Here is a 13,787-nt window from a genome sequence, read left to right as displayed (position 1 = left end):
GCTGCCCGGCCATGGAAACCCATTCCACATAGCTCTTTACGCACTGTTCTTGACCTAAGCTGAAGGCCACATGAAGTTTGGAGGTATGTAGGGATTGACTCTGCAGAAAGTTGGCGACCTCTGCGCACTGTGCCTCAGCATCTGCTGACCTACTCTGTCTATTTACGTGGCCTACCACTTCGTGGCTGAGCTGCTGTCGTTCCCAGTAGCTTTTTTTTACAGCAACAGACAGCCTCTTTAATTAAACAACACCGCCCAAACTTTTATATTCCATGAGTTTCAACATACAAGCAACATACAAGTTTTTAAAGCTTATGCAGCTACTTTGTGTTCTTCAGGGTTTTAAGAGGTCACAATCATATATCACCGCTCAGGGCCCTCTGAGGTCCAGCAAAGAGGACTTCTGGAGGATGATCTGGGAGCAGAGTGTTGGCATCATCATCATGATTACCAATTTGAAGGAAAAAGGACAAGTGGGTAATCAGATTATCAGTTCAGTCACAGTGTAAAATTGAATTTATGGTTGTACCATCAAATATACCAGAACATTTATTGTATTTATTGTAACAAAGAGACTGAATCTGATCTGAGACACTGGAGAAAATACTGCACATGCTGAACTGTTTGCACAAGTATTCTGATTATGTTGAATAAAAATAAAGTATTTCTATATTATTTTTTTCACATCTTTGAACTTTATTCAAAATGTTTTACAGAATATAACTGAAATGAATGAATTTCACATTTTATTTTATTCTATTTCTTCATGCAAAATGTCCCCACTTATTTTGAATTCTAAAATACAATAATAAAGTGATGTCCAAACGTTTCTTTTGGGAGTAAAGATGCAAATCAGATTTTTCGTAACTATTATATTGAAATTGTCATTCCACAAATATTACCTTTGTTTTGTGTTTGTTCCTCAGAGCTTGTGTGATCACTATTGGCCAGTGGAGGTCCAGGAGGAGTATGGCAGCCTCCTGGTGACAGTGAAGAGATGCAAAGTCCTTGCCTTCTACACTCAGAGGACCTTCACTATAAGGAATACCCACACAAAAAAGGTGAGCTGCTGTCAGTAAGTGTCATTTACATGAGACTAGAAAAAAATGACAAAGTATCTGGTGTGTGTAAATACAAGTAAAAATTATTTATGTTGTAAATGTACATACAACATAAATCATGTGAAATTAAAGCTCTGAAAGCTAGACACACACACCCAAATAATGTGGTAGGAAGTTTAATTACTCCTTTAAGCTCAGTTAGACTCAAATGGGCATTGGCATGCTGCACATACACAAAACGTCCTTTTTGCATCTCCTTGTTAAAATAATAAATTGTAAGAGTAGTATATTGATAGAGCCAAATTCCCAATAACACTTCACTCATTCACATATTCTTATATTTCCTTTGTCAGACAGTTAAACACAGAAACACATCAGAAACTGTGAGTGAAAAGCAGTCATTGAAAACTTTGGATCAATTTGTGCTCTCCTAAAGCATTATTAAAACATATTTGAAAGTATTTCCAGAAAATCCTACTTTTATAACCAAAGCTTGATCTGGCAAATATCGCTATTCACGTAACTTAGTGATTAACTATATTTACTTGCACTGATCTCCAATAGAAAAAGTTAACAGCAGCAGAGTGTCCTTACCATTTTAAAACACAGTCCATCACATCACAACGTTTGACATACTTGAGTTAATAATTCCATTCCCCTTCTATACACATGTACTGGGTCAAGGGGTCGATGCTCAGGGGTTCAGACCAGGCCAGCAACATCAAACGTACTGAGTGACAGCAGCAATTGTGTCAGAAATAACTATCTAGATTCTGCCTGGGGAGAACTTACTGACCACAGAAAGGTTCCAGCTGAGATTCACCCATCCGTCTATCCATCTATACCTGCTTAATCCCAGCTGCAATTGGATGTAATGGGGTACATTCTGGAGGGGTTGCCAGTCAACTCAGAGACAAACTGTGAGGAGCCGTTAGGGGCATTATTTAGAATTAGCATTCATACACACCTGTGAAACCAAAATCACAAATTATACTGAAACCTTGCATAAATACAAGTGAAATACTTGTTTCAGTATGGACATGCCCAATTTTCCTCTGATACACACTACTTGAAGCACTGCTTCACACACTACTAAAACACTCATACAAACGACTGAAATACTTTCATACACTTAACTAAAGTATATACATCAGTGCATCCATCTATTTTTCATACTTATCTAATCCAAATCGGGGTTGTGTGGGCTTGAGCTTATCCCAGTTGCCATTCGGTGAAAGGCAGGCGACACCGTAGACGGGTCGCCAGTACATCAACTGGCCAACCCAGAGATAAACAAGCTATTATTTTTTCTAATTTTAACAAGAATATAGTAATGAATTACACTAGATAGAACATAAGGAAAAATAATTATTGCGACATAAAATTTTTTCATTGTATGAAAAATTCCTCCATGTGTATGCTCATCTTGACTTAAATGGACTATGAGGCTTCACACATGCTTTTTGCATAAACAGTAAAGCTTGTGTATACGAATACAGGTGAAACTCAAAAAAAGCTGCTATCGTTCACATATTTTTCTGTTTCTTTTGTCAGAAAGTCAAACACATTGTAGGCAGTGATTCATCAGCCCCTTAAAACTTTGTATCAACTCATAAGTCTCTTAAAGGATCTTGAGACTGTACCTCCTTATTTCATCACCCCAGTGTCAGCAGACAAAATCAACATTCATGTAACTTACAAAACAGCTGTGGCATGTAAAACACGCTGTAAACAGTAATAATAATGGTACAGCACCTTGAACACAAGTTTGGTGCAGAGCAGCTACTGCTCTGCAAATAAGGATGGACTCTGATGTCACACATCAATCTCGTATCTGCCTACATCACTGTTGCTTATGCTAGCTTTTTTTCCAGCCATAGCTATAGCTATGGTTAGAAAACATTAGCACAAATCCTTCTGTATCAGCATGCCTCATCGTCATAACATAACCAATGGCGGTGAGTCACTGTTAATATTTTTCTATCAGCAACTTCATCTTTCATCTCATCCACTTGCAGGGCTTTGAGAAGGGAAGGGTCAATGAGCGGACAGTGATACAATATCATTACACTCAGTGGCCAGACATTGGCGTCCCAGAGTTTGCTCTGCCCCTGCTCAGCTTCATCTGCAAGTCATCCAAAGCCAAGACAGACAACATTGGGCCAGTGGTGGTGAACTGCAGGTAAGATGAAGCCATGTTTTCATAGTCTTGCTCACTTTTGTAAATCTTGGAATCATCTTTTTCTTACTTTGCTTCTGTGCAGTGCTGGTGTTGGCCAGATGGGCACATACATTGTCATTGACAGCATGCTGAAGCAGATAAAGGATGAAGGCACAGTCAACATCAAAGGCTTCCTAAAACACATCCACACACAGAGAAATTTTCTGGTTCAGACTGAGGTCTCTGTCCATGCATATCTGTCAATTTCAGTCGTCAACCCAATGAACATTTATGTACATATTAAGGGATGACTAATTTCTGAAAAATCTTTACGTACACTTGAACAAGGACCATTATCTTTGTGTAAACTCTGTCTAAACAATTTGCCCACTCAATGTAGGAACAGTATGTTTTTATCCACAATGCGTTGGTGGAAGCCATCTTGTTTGGAGAGACAGAGGTTGAGGAAGCTCACCTGCACAGGTATGTGGATGAGATGCTTACCACGGGGCCTACTGGGAGGACTCAACTGCACAAACAATTCGAGGTGAGCATCAAGGGCTCATCAGTGGCTCATTTATAGAAAAGCCTCAGAGAAGACTGGAAATCCACACTAAATTTTACTGTTGAATATGACGACTGGATGTCTCTTAAAAACATTTTAAACTATATTCTGAAATCTTTTGACTGACTGATTATTGCCCACCTGACAGGAAATGGTTCAAAACTCAAAATGTCCCAATTCCCAATTAATTCCTCCCGTAAGGCAGGAAACGCTGGACACTAGGTGCAGACAGTATTTTAACACTCAAGTAAAGAATATATATGTAAACCGGTAAAATAAAAAACTTTCTTTAGAAATGTGATTTATTCAGCTGTAGCTTATGTTTTCATTGTACCATAGTGGTGCATAGACTGATAGAGTGATTATTGCTAATTTTATTTATCTATTGTGCCAAGTCGCAACAAATGTCATCTCAAGTCACTTTAAAGATACAGTCTAAATCAAGCCATTTAGAATCCATTTAACTGTAATACAATCATAATCAAATTAATTAAATTTGAAATTGGTCCAATTCATACAGAGCTAACTAAAAAAAAAGTTGCATAGTTAAGGATACCAATAGATTGCACCAAAACTAACAGAACCAGACTCAGGGAGGGCAGCCACCAGTTGGGGGTTGAAATGTTTGATGTTTGATTGATGTTTTCTATAGCTCGTGTGTCACTCTGGAGCGAAGCAGAATGACTTCTCTGCAGCTCTGGAGCAAAGCAACCGTAACAAGAACAGAAACTGCTCTCTGATACCTCGTAAGTCTGTCACATTTTTGTGATGTTTTACTGTATTTAAAGGTCAGAAGTCATCAGTAAGACTGCATATGCTAAAACTTTGATTTTCCTCATAAGGTACTGTTTACTGGACTCAGACTCAAGCAAATTTTTTTGGGAGAAATAAACTGCATCTCTTTTCTCTTTTTGCAGTTGACAGGTCACGAGTATGTCTGTCTATAACGGCGGAAGAAACTTCGGACTATATCAATGCCTCGTACATTCCTGTAAGAGTAAACACTGTAACTCTGCTTAGGTTTTCTCTCACCCAGAGACAGATTTGAAGATGAAGATCTGTTTGATATGTGTTTCACTGGTATAGTGTAAAGACATTTTTAAGACTTTCATCCATTTTTAGCAAATTTGGAGGCACTATAATACCTTCATCACTTTCATGTACCGTATTTTGCGCACTATAAGGCTCACCTGATTATAAAGCACACCCTCAGTTATGGGGTCCATTTCTGTACTTAACCCATACATCGTCGTCGTTTTTACACTTATAAACTACACATCGGTCTGCATCGCCCATCTCAGACTGAAGAACTGGCACTCACTGAGACATGGGCAAAAGCATTAATGATGACACGATTTAATCGCTAAGTACAAGCTCCATACAATCTTCGCTCCATTCAGAATGAATGGCTGGGATCCGCCTGACCCTGGATTCACACCAAACGCAAAGCGAGCGACGGAAGTGGCCAGTTGCCAATCATTTCTAATGTACGAGAGTGAAGAGGCACGGCAAAAGTGAACGTGGCAGTGAGCAGCGCGAAGGGAGAGCGGTGAGGGGACTTAATGCCCCGATGAATGCTCGGCGCTCCCTGCGGTAAATTCAAAATGGCGGTATCCGTGACAGATTTTGGAATCCGGTGCACACATAAAGCACACCGGATTATATGGCGCACAGCTGTTTTTTGTGAAAATCTAAGGCTTTTAGGTGCGTCTTATGGTGCGGAAAATATGGTAAATGTCACAATAGCAAAGATCATTAATATTTTTGTGATATTTCCAACGCATTAAGGTTCTGATCTGAATGCCATTGGGTAATGATAAAGGCTTAGACAGCACAAGGTGTGAACCATGCAGAGAGAAGAAGAAATTCTAGTTCCACCTTTTGTTTTCTGATATTGAACATGGAGAGAAGAATTTGTTATTATTTGTTATTATAAATATGTTTTTTAGAGAGCCAGCAATGTTGTGTTTTTTTGTTATGAGAAATGTGAGCCATTGCCATTTTCTGAGTTTGAAGCCATGGTTTTGTTTTTTAGGGTTACAGGCTAAGCGCTGAGTTCATTATTACTCAGAATCCTTTGCCTGGCACTATAAAGGACTTCTGGAGGATGATATGGGATCACAATGTTCAGGTCATAGTATCGCTGCCTGGGGTGAGTGATTTTTAAATCAAATGGCATTATTGACAAGATTTGGAGAGTCATCGTACTGTTGGGTTGTCTAAATTTTTTGCCCTTGTATGTTAAAGTTTTGGTTTTTACAGAACTTAACTTAACATTAAGAAATTAATAATAATTAATAATTAATTATTAATAATAAGAAATTAATTTTTGTTTCTAAAAGTAACACTTTTAAGTATAGGCTGTAGATGTAAATCCATCACAGAACACAGACTATGCTATAAATGTGTGTATGATTGAGTGAATGTGGCTTATAGTAAAGCCCTTAGAAGACTAAACATGACTAACTTGACTTGTCATAAATGAGTATTTTTTAAACATATCAATCCATAGAAATATTAATGTAATACAAGATACATAAATTGTTTCTTTAAAAGTCACAATGATGGATTATACTGTCATTTATCTTTTTTAATAGGACTTCCTTTGTTGTCAGACGAATGGAGAGATGGAGCCATATGTTTTCTGGCCCCACAAAGGGCAACCAATCAGCTACGGGACATTCACAGTCACTGAGAGGAGCAAAACCTATGTTTGTCTGTCCAGTGAGGACAGACTGGTAGTACAGGACTACATACTGGAAGCTACACAAGTTAGTCCAGTCCTGAAGATGCCAGCTTCACTTACAACATGAATTAATTTGCGGTCTAACTGATTGTAAGAACTGTAAAGGAAAGGCTCTGCCAGTTCTAAAAGAATAACTATATATTTAGTTTTATCTTATGGTGTTATTATTTAGATCATACAGTTTTATTTTATCAAGATTTTGTATCCAGATTGGGTCGTCGGTCTTATTCTTAAAGACCATTCACTTCCTCCTGTTAGGTTGGGCGGTATGAGCAAAAAGTTTGACAAAGAAAATGAAAAAATCTGTTGGGTGCAATTTACTACGGTAAGTGACTCAAAAAGTAAAACTACGATTCCACATTCAGTTCAATTCAGTTTTATTCATATATCACCAAACTACAAATGTCATCTCAAGGCACTTCAAAGATACAATCCAATTCAAGCCAATTAGAATCCATTGTTACAAAGTCGAGACTCAGGAAACCGATAGATTGCACTGAAACTTCTCTTAGATGCAATATCCGATCCTGACCAAGCACAAGGTTCCCTTTTAACAGGAAGAAACCTCTGGCAGAACTAGACTCAGGAAGGGTGGCCATTCACCTCGACCAGCTGGGGTTTGAGGGGACAGGAAAGAGGGGACAACAAGCACCATAACACCATTCAAAGAATACCTGCTGAGACAGAGAAACACAAGTTAATGACAACAATAATTTCATATGTGCATAGATAAAAATGAGAACATGAGAAATGAGTGAGGAAAGATGTATCCTGAGATGTCCCCCAGCAATCTAGGACTATAGCAGCATAACTATGGGATGTTTCAGGGTCACCAGAGCCACCCCTAACAATAAGTTTTGTCAAAAAAGGAAAGTTTGAAAGTTTGTCTCCTTCTCGAACGTATACTGGCAGCTGGTTCAATAAGAGAGGGGCCTGATAACTGAAGGCTCTGCCTCCCATTCTACTTTAAAAAACTCAAGGAACCACTAGTACTTAATTTAATTTCATTGTACATGTGACAATGATAAGAAAGACCTATTCTATTTTATTCTATTCTAGTAGATCTGCAGTCTGAGAGCTCTGTTTGGAAAATATTGCACAATGACATCTTTAAGGTATGATGGAGCTCGGACATATAAGTGAGGAGAATAATTCTATTCTGATTTTTTACAGGGAGCCAATGAAGAGAAGCTAGTTCTCATCAGAACTCTGGCTGCAGCATTTTGGATCAGCTAGTAGAGGCTTTTCAGAGAATTTGTGGGACAATAATAAAGAATTACAGTAGTCAAATCTTGAAGTAACCAATTCATGGACCAGTTTTTCTGCATCGCTCTGAGACAGGATGTTCCTGATTTTGGCAATATTACAAAGTTAAAAGAAGGCAGTTTTATTTGTATATCAAAGGATAGATTCTGGTCAAAAGAGAGAGAAAGAGAGCAAACAATACAAATACATCAATTGCTTTAAATCATCGAGGTAATTAATTTGCAACCTGCAAATGATCAATTATCCAATGAGCATATTCCCAGCATTAACCCTTTAAATGTCAGCCGTTCAAGTCATGATGAGTGAAACTAGTGAAGACCCAAACGCAAGCAAAAGCCTAATTGGTCCCAGGCCAGGACCAGTTGTTACTGCTGGCCCAGTTTGTGCTGGAGAGGAGAGGGGTTGTTTAGGGGAAATTTGGCTCAGGGTAAACTATAATAAATATGGATTCAAATGAATTAAAAGGCGACAACGAGCCTATACGATGTTTTTACGTATAGGGCTAGACGTAATCTGAGTAATCACACCTTGTACTTTAACTGCGCTCCCGGTTGTGTATTGAGAGGGTGTCAACAGCCACGTCTTGCAGGGAAAGCCACAGTCAACCAGCAAGTGACATCCACCTGGTACATGGTGCCTGTCAAAAAGCTGCCTCAGACCGCTCTCCATTAAAATACACGAATCATGGGTAGATCCAGGCCACTTTGCAACAACATCAGTTAAAATTTGCATCAAAAACACCCTGCGTGTTGATGGAGTGGACTTTCTTTTGATTGACAAACATGTCCTCGTCTATTGATGGCGCAATTGTTTTGACATGCGTCGCGTCAATAGCACCTGCAATTACCATAAAGTTGGCTTTGATCCTGTGTAGTTGCTGATTGTCCAGAATAAACTGTTGCATGATATGTGGTCTACAGGGCACGTTGATGGTTTATGGCACGGCTGACTGATGGTTGCGATATTCCTAAATCGTTGGCATTGCAAAGTTGCATTTTTCCTTGTCTTGACAAACATTTTGTCTCCGGGTTAGTCTGGCCAACCTATTGGTTTCATAGATAAGTACAGCTGAGTATCATCAGCATAGCAATGGAAATTTATGTCATTCCATCTTATAAGATTACCTAATGGAAGAATGTATAAAATGAAAAGAATTGGTGCAAACACAGAACCCTGCAAAACTCTTTAACTTACTCTTATGTGTGAGAAAGATTTCTTTGTTTGCATGAACAAGCTGGAATCTATAATAGATAAATAACTAAAACCAGCCCAATGCAGTTCCAATAACATGTTGAAGCATTTGAAATGCACGTAAGTGTAGTCAAGTAATGTAACTCAAAAGTGAAAAAAAAAGGTCAGATAAAAGAGGGAAAAACTTTAATTTTTTCACTCTCAATGCCACAAGTCAGCACAATATCAAATATATGATTAAAAGAGGGAGTAGGACTGTGTACACTTTGAGAAAATCCTATTTAATTTTATATTGAATATTTCTAGATGTGAGAGCCACTCCTTCCAAAGTGGGATGGATTCTGTCTCTCCTAATTAGACCAGATTTTCCCCAGAAAGATTTCTAATTATCAATGTAGCCCACATTGTTTGCTGGACACCACCTGGCCAACCAGCAATTGAAGGATGACAAGCAGCTAAACATGTCATCGTTGGTCAAATTTTGCAGGGGCCCAGAGAAAACTATGGAGTCCAACATTGTTTTGGCAAAATCACATACTGATGCAACATTCATTTTGATGACGATTGGCGGAATGAGATGTCATTACCGTCGACATGAATAACTATTTTACTGTATTTACGCTTATCCTTAGCCAGCAGTTATAAATAGGATTCTGTGACCATGGTCAAATGTATGTCTTTAATGCCACGTTTCTGACTATGGAGCTGACAATTACCAGGGTTTTTCATCAGCTGGCGTCTCGCTGAGTGGGGAAAATCTAATAGAAACTTAAACAAGTTGGTGATGAACCTAGCTTGACTGGTAGATAAATGTAGTGTATTGCATATGGCACCATGGCCATGTGAATGCATACAAATGTGTCCACAGTCAAGGGTTCTACGGTATGATAATGAGCTTCATTGGCCATTAAGAGCAGTGTGGGCATTAGGCCTACTTTACACTGAACGTTTGAATGTTTCCACTGGATCTATATTGGCTACTTTCCACAACATAAAACAACAACTTGTCTTATTGCTTGATTGATTTGGCCAGAGATTAAATAAAGTGTAACTGAAAAAAATATTGCTGTGGCATTCAGGCCACTTTTAGTGTGGTGCTTTAATGTGCTCAAAGATAACTTTTGGCCAAGTGTTAATTCTTTCTATTCAATGTTTGTTTATTTATTAAGCAATAACAATAAAATTATTTATAAAATTTAAAACCTATGTCTTTATATGGCCACAGTTTAAATTAATCATTTGTCCATCACTTTGAATGTCATGCACGGAGCATCCCATGCATCACAACTAAGATGAAAACATGAGTATTTTTTCTCTAGTTTCTCTGGATTCCCGCGCCATGTGCTGTTGTAAACAGAGAAACTCATGCTGAGGGTTGTCATTGATGCTCATCATAGTGCTGACCAATTGAATATTTGAAGAGAGAAGGCGATTGACCGATCTATAGTCAGAGACTGTGCAAGAAGGTGAGACATAAAGAGAGAGACCCTGTCCAAACCTTCCTCCCACCCACTCAGTTCCACCTGATCTATGCTGTAGGGATATTAGGAGAGAGTATAAAATAATAAGAAAATATAGGGAGTGAAATGCAAAATTGTTTGTCAACATATTTGAGGCTGAGATAGAGCAAAATGATTTTGAAATTCCAGCAGGATGCAATTTTTAGCTCTCAAAAAGAGGACATGTCCGGGAAAAAGAGGACGTCTAGTCAACCAGTGCACGACGTCTTACTGCGAAATGTCATCACATATCAGCCGATTACCACATAAATGTTGCTGGGGTTTTTCTCGAAATCTAAAATTATCCTATGTTAATTCCAAACAGTTTGTGTTAAAGGTGACATTTTTGCCATCTTATGAACTTCTGTCTGTGACGACTGTTATCTCTCCTGATTTGGACAGAAGGACTATGTTCTGGAGGTTAAACATTACCGTGCTTCCTGCTGGCCAAACCCAGACAGTCCCATCAGCCACATCTTTGAGTTGCTGAACCTGGTGAAAGAAGAGATGTCTGGCAAGGACACCCCTACTGTCGTCCATGATGAGTAAGATCCACATTAACTAGATACAATTATCATTGAAATGATGACCTTTGGGTTATTTCTTTTTTACATAGTATTCCAAGTAAAATCAGAACATTATTTTTCTTCTTTTTTCAGTGTGGGTGGTGTCACAGCAGGAACGTTCTGCGCTCTGTCATCTCTGACTCACCAGCTGGATGCTGAAGGGTCAGTCGACATATTCCAAATGGCAAAGCTGATAAACCTCACGAGACCAGGAATCTTCAACAACATTGTGAGGCTTTTGTCTGTCTCACAATATGTTTTATCCATTACATATTTTGTGTGACTTGCAAAATGAATTCTTAATCTTAGTTATAATTTAATCTAATAAACGTGTTTTTTCAGTTATCATACAGTATAATTTTAAACAATTTAATAGCCAAAGTATTACTAAACTAAAGGCACTTGAAGTTCATTATCTTCCAGTATGATCTTCTTTACAAAAGATCACATATAGTTAGCAGTGTATTGCAGGGTATACAGGGGTATACAGAGTGTACCCATTTTTTTTTTGTCATCACAGAGTATACTAACCTCTGAATATCCTCTTTTTGTGTGCATTACTATCAGTACTGTACTAAAAGTAATTTTTGTTTTCCTATAAAGACAAAGTCACGACCTCCCTCTGCTTTTTACTGGCTAGTATTAGTTGCCTTCATTTGATGGATTGGTTAGGTTTACACATATGATGTGGAGCTCTAGTTTTATAATACGTACTTGCTCTCTGATGTCAACCAGTGGAAAATGTGATTTTTGTTTCAAATTGATATAGAAAAGTATGCTTATCTGCCATTGTCTCCAAGCTGCCAAAAATGTAGTTTTACCTTTAAGGTATCATCAATTCCTTGGGAGTTTACTGTCCAAGTGTTATGTAAATGAGGACAAAAAGCTTTACATCAAAGTCTACAAAGTATTGTTAAGACAAAGTGTGGGTGTAGCATGTCCTTAATAATTGCATGCATATGTATTCAGGCAGGGATGCAGGGATACCTGACAAAAGTATTTTAAGAAATTAAAATATTCAACAAGGTAGACTGCCCAGTGGGTTCAGAGGATGGCTTCAATAATTTTTTTATAGGTCTTGAGTTGTGTTGCAAATCTTTTTTACATCAGTGAATCTGAATCAGTGAAGCAGGGACTGCTTTGTTGACATTTTTTGGGTTGCGCAAAAGGGCCATTTTTTTCACACATAATGGCTTAGCTTCACACCGAATAGACTTTACTTACACACGCATCAGATTTTGTGAACTTTCAATAATCTTTAGCCCCTTACTTTTTCATTCAGTAAAATTCAATTCAGTTTGCCAAATCACAACAAATGTCATTTAAAGGCACTACAAAGATACAGGCCAATTAAAGCCAATTAAAATCAAATTAAATAAATTAAATTCATTATAATCCAAATTGGTCCAACTAATACATTGCCGATTATATGAAGATTATCACAAGGTTGAGCCGCAGTTATTTTTTCATGAACTTTAGACATAAAAGGGATATTGGATGTAGGTCTATAATTAACTAACATCAGTATTCAATATTATTTTTATTATTATATATATATTATTCTTAAGTAAAGATACCTCAACTTTAATTTTCTGTGTTACATAGCCTGCCAAGAAGGACTGATTGATTTAATATGAAAGTGTTGATTAAGGGATAAAGCTCCTTCTACAATTTGGTTGGGATTGGGTCTAAAATACATCTTGCTGTTTTAGATGAGGCTATGGTTGTTCTTAGGTCAGAGAGCTTGGAAACAGTCTATAGAAACAGTATTGGATAAACTATATTTGAAGGTAATGTTCCAGCAAGAGTTAGCTAAAGACTTTGTATGTGTAGCAATCGCTCTGCTTCTGATTGTTTTAACAACTTGGTTCAGTTCAACACTGGACTGAAGAAACTGTGTCACAAAGAAGGATTAGTTCCAATTCTAAGTGCTTGAACTTCAGAATCAGAAGTATCTGAGGTATAAGTCCTCATGGATTTTTTCTTTTTTCGTTTAGCAGCAGATGATGCTAACGTTTAGCTAATGAGGTATACCAACTTCTAAGGAGTTATGCTGTTACTTTTTGAAATATTAACATTGCAACAAGATTACTTTGTTAACTGAATGTTTTCTAGTTGAACAGTTACTTTTTGTATTCATACAACCCACAGCTTTCCAGAGTACTTGAGATTATTCTAAACTCGTAGAACACCATTTTCCAACTTTCTTACTGCCCAAGTTTAAAGTGGCTTGGGTCAACATCCTAGATGCAATAAATCATGTATTTATCTCTGTTGCTTCCTATTGCTACAGGAATTGCTACCTGACCTGTGACAAAGCAAACTTTGATAAAGTATCAAGAACTTCACACCTTGATGAAGCAGCATCAAGGTCTGAAGTATCAGCTGTCCAAGCTTGAGGAGACACATACTTCCTGTTGTCACAAGGCCATGCTTTAATTATAACTGAATATATACATATAAGTCTTTTCAAGCTTTGACTGATTGTACATGTACAATCTGGGGTGGATCAGACAATGTATGTGTGAATTATAACAACCTCCTGTATCATTGTGAGACATCGAACTTTGACACATAGCCTGGGCAATGCCATGTGACAGTTTTCATCGAGAATATGTTTAGGTAGATTCTCAGTCATCCAGGTCATGGTAATCCTAAGATCTTGAATAAGGGCAATTGGATTCCTTCTTGGATCTTGTAGACGTTTTACCTCTTATCCGAAATGCTTCTTC

The 13,787-nt window shown here is 37.9% G+C and overlaps 1 protein-coding gene across 1 annotated transcript in view; it reads left to right on the top strand.

Moving 5' to 3' along the window:
• ptprz1a (protein tyrosine phosphatase receptor type Z1a) overlaps window positions 1-13,787 on the top strand; it is a 103,238-nt gene that overhangs the window by 87,634 nt on the left and 1,817 nt on the right. The window contains exons 20-30 of the mRNA XM_072386460.1: window positions 339-473; window positions 927-1,061; window positions 3,080-3,243; window positions 3,326-3,461; window positions 3,623-3,769; window positions 4,440-4,533; window positions 4,705-4,778; window positions 5,823-5,939; window positions 6,385-6,558; window positions 10,892-11,034; window positions 11,149-11,284. Of these exons, the coding sequence (XP_072242561.1) occupies window positions 339-473; window positions 927-1,061; window positions 3,080-3,243; window positions 3,326-3,461; window positions 3,623-3,769; window positions 4,440-4,533; window positions 4,705-4,778; window positions 5,823-5,939; window positions 6,385-6,558; window positions 10,892-11,034; window positions 11,149-11,284 (1,455 nt within the window). The remainder of the gene's footprint in view (window positions 1-338; window positions 474-926; window positions 1,062-3,079; window positions 3,244-3,325; window positions 3,462-3,622; window positions 3,770-4,439; window positions 4,534-4,704; window positions 4,779-5,822; window positions 5,940-6,384; window positions 6,559-10,891; window positions 11,035-11,148; window positions 11,285-13,787) is intronic.

This window comes from Leuresthes tenuis, unplaced genomic scaffold (assembly GCF_036924035.1).
Source record: "Leuresthes tenuis unplaced genomic scaffold, fLeuTen1.0.hap1 SCAF_5, whole genome shotgun sequence".
Classification (NCBI taxonomy): Eukaryota; Metazoa; Chordata; class Actinopteri; order Atheriniformes; family Atherinopsidae; genus Leuresthes; species Leuresthes tenuis.
The sequence above is the reverse complement of the archived record's forward strand: the minus strand, read 5'-3'. Positions and strand labels throughout refer to the sequence as shown.